At 45.6% G+C, this 2500-nt stretch overlaps 1 protein-coding gene across 1 annotated transcript in view; it reads right to left on the reverse strand.

Annotated features, from left to right (window-relative positions):
• Positions 1-2500, reverse strand: part of LOC113800493 (relaxin receptor 2) — a 185470-nt gene that overhangs the window by 75730 nt on the left and 107240 nt on the right. The window contains exon 6 of the mRNA XM_070138081.1: positions 1186-1302. Within this exon, the coding sequence (XP_069994182.1) occupies positions 1186-1302 (117 nt within the window). The remainder of the gene's footprint in view (positions 1-1185; positions 1303-2500) is intronic.

The following is a 2500-nucleotide window of genomic DNA, read 5'->3' on the forward strand; positions in this document are numbered from 1 at the left end:
TAAATAAAAAACAGATAAATGAATAAATAAACAAATAAGCAAAAAAAGGTAAATGAATTAACAGAGAAGCCAATAAATAAGTGAATAAGCAAAACAGATAAATAAGTAGATGAATGAATAAATCAATAAATTAACGAACATATTACCCAAGAAAATTAATAAAAACAAACAAACAAACAAACAGTGAACATTCAGGTGAATGAACAAGGAGATAAATAAAGGAAGATACAAATAAAGAATTTGACAAGCAAGCGAATAGATGAATAGGCAATAAGTTGATAAATGAAATAATGAAAATAGAAATGACAAGGAAACTGATAAACACGCAATTAAAAGAGAAATACAGTAGGTGATAAATTGGTGAATAAGCAATTGATGAATAAATAAGTAAGAGAGATAGATAGAATAAAGTGGGATAGCAGCCGAGAAAAAAAAAACAGAGCTTTTAAGACCAAAAGCGTTATATATTTATTTATCTGTTTGTTTATTTGTATATTTTTTTCCATGCTTATTTTGGATTTTCTTTGAACATGCTGTATCTCTCTCTTTTTTTTTTACTCGTATTTCTTTTCGTAAAATACTTCAAACTTTTTTTCCTTTGATTTTTTTCTCCCTGTAAAATATGACGGATTTTTATTTTTCATGCTTTTTCCTTTTACATCTTTATTTATCATTTTTATATATATTCTAAAATGATCGTGGATTCTATTTCCGTTCCTATCCTCCATTCACTGAGGTTTAATCATTTGTTTATCTAAGGCTAAAACGATCATCTTCATCTATTTTTGTTCATTTTCTTTTTCCTTTTCCATCCTATTTTCTATTTTTTAGTCTTTGTTAAATATTTTTCTCGCTCTTTTCCCATCTTATTTATCCAGTCTTTTTCCCCTAACCCGCATTTAGCCGCATATGCCTCCTCTCTTCCCTAGGCTAACCCTCACTCGTCTCCCTCCCTTCCCCCTCTCCCTCATTTTTCCTCAACTCTCTTCATCATCTCCCTTCCTTCCTCTTCCTCATTTCCTCCCTTCCCTCCCTCTCTTCCCCTTTCCCGTCTCCCTCCCTCACCTCTTTTCCTCTCCTTCTCTCCTCTCCCTCTTCCATCCCCTCCCTCCTCTTCCCCATCTCCCTCCCTCCCCCACCCTCCCCTACTCCTCCTCCTCTCCCTCAACATCCCAAGGGCCTCACCGCATCCTTCTTCGTCCTCGCCTTCGGGACATTCCTCCTCCTGGTTGCACAGGAACCGCTGCTCGATGCAATGGGTCCCGTTGTCGCCGCAGCTGAACCAGCCCCGCTCGCACGACCCTGGGTGGGGGGAGAAGAGGGGGGGTTAATGTATGTAGAAAGGGGTTAATGAAGATGATGATGGTGAGTATATGAAAGTGAAATGCACACACACACACACACGAATTTACATAGGACACACATAAACACACACACACACACGAATTTACATAGAACACACATAAACACACACACACACACGAATTTACATATGACACACATAAACACACAGCACACACACATGCACGTACATCTAAGGATACACTCACACACCACACAACTCACCCACCCACCCACTCACCCACCCACCCACGCACACACACACACACACACACACACACACATCCACACACACCCACCCACCCACACCCACACACACACACCCACCCACCCACCCACACACACACCCACACACGCACACACACCCACACACCCACAAACCCACACACACACAACCACACATACACACACACACACACACCCACACCCACACCCACACCCACGCCCACATCCACATCACACACACACACACCCACACACACACACACACACACACACACACACACACACACACATCCACACACACACTCACACATCCACACCCATACCCACATCCACCCCCCCACCCACCCACACCCACACACACACACACACACACACACACACACACACACACACACACACACACATACACACACACACACACACACACACACACACACACACACACACACACACCTCCGAAATCCAATGCCTTTTCCCATCCCCAAAGCAGCCAGAACGCCGCGAGTCTCAACGGAACCCCGAACTGCGAGAGACATTGCAACGGGATCATCTTGCAGGAGCTCCACGGCGCTCTCTCCAGGTTCGCGTTTCTCGGCGAACGGAAACCCGGACACGAAACGCCAGACACTCGTTTCAAGGCCGTTCAGTCAGATTGCATTCTGGACGTTTGATAGGAGAGAGAGAGAAGGGGGGAGGGGGGGGCGGAAGGAAAGGGAGGGAGGCGGAGGGAGAGGGAGGATGAGAGAGGGAGAGAGGGAGGGTGAGAGAGAGATGGGGGGGAGGGAGAGGCGAAGGGAGGGTGTGAAAGAGAGGGGGAGGGAGAGGGAAGGAGGGTGTGAGAGAGATAGGGGAAGGGAGGGTGAGAGAGGGGGAGAGGGAGGGAGAGGGAGAGAGGGGGAAGAGGGTGAGAGGGTGAGAGGGTGGAAGAGAGAGA

The sequence above is a fragment of the Penaeus vannamei genome, chromosome 24, assembly GCF_042767895.1.
Source record: "Penaeus vannamei isolate JL-2024 chromosome 24, ASM4276789v1, whole genome shotgun sequence".
Lineage (NCBI taxonomy): Eukaryota > Metazoa > Arthropoda > Malacostraca > Decapoda > Penaeidae > Penaeus > Penaeus vannamei.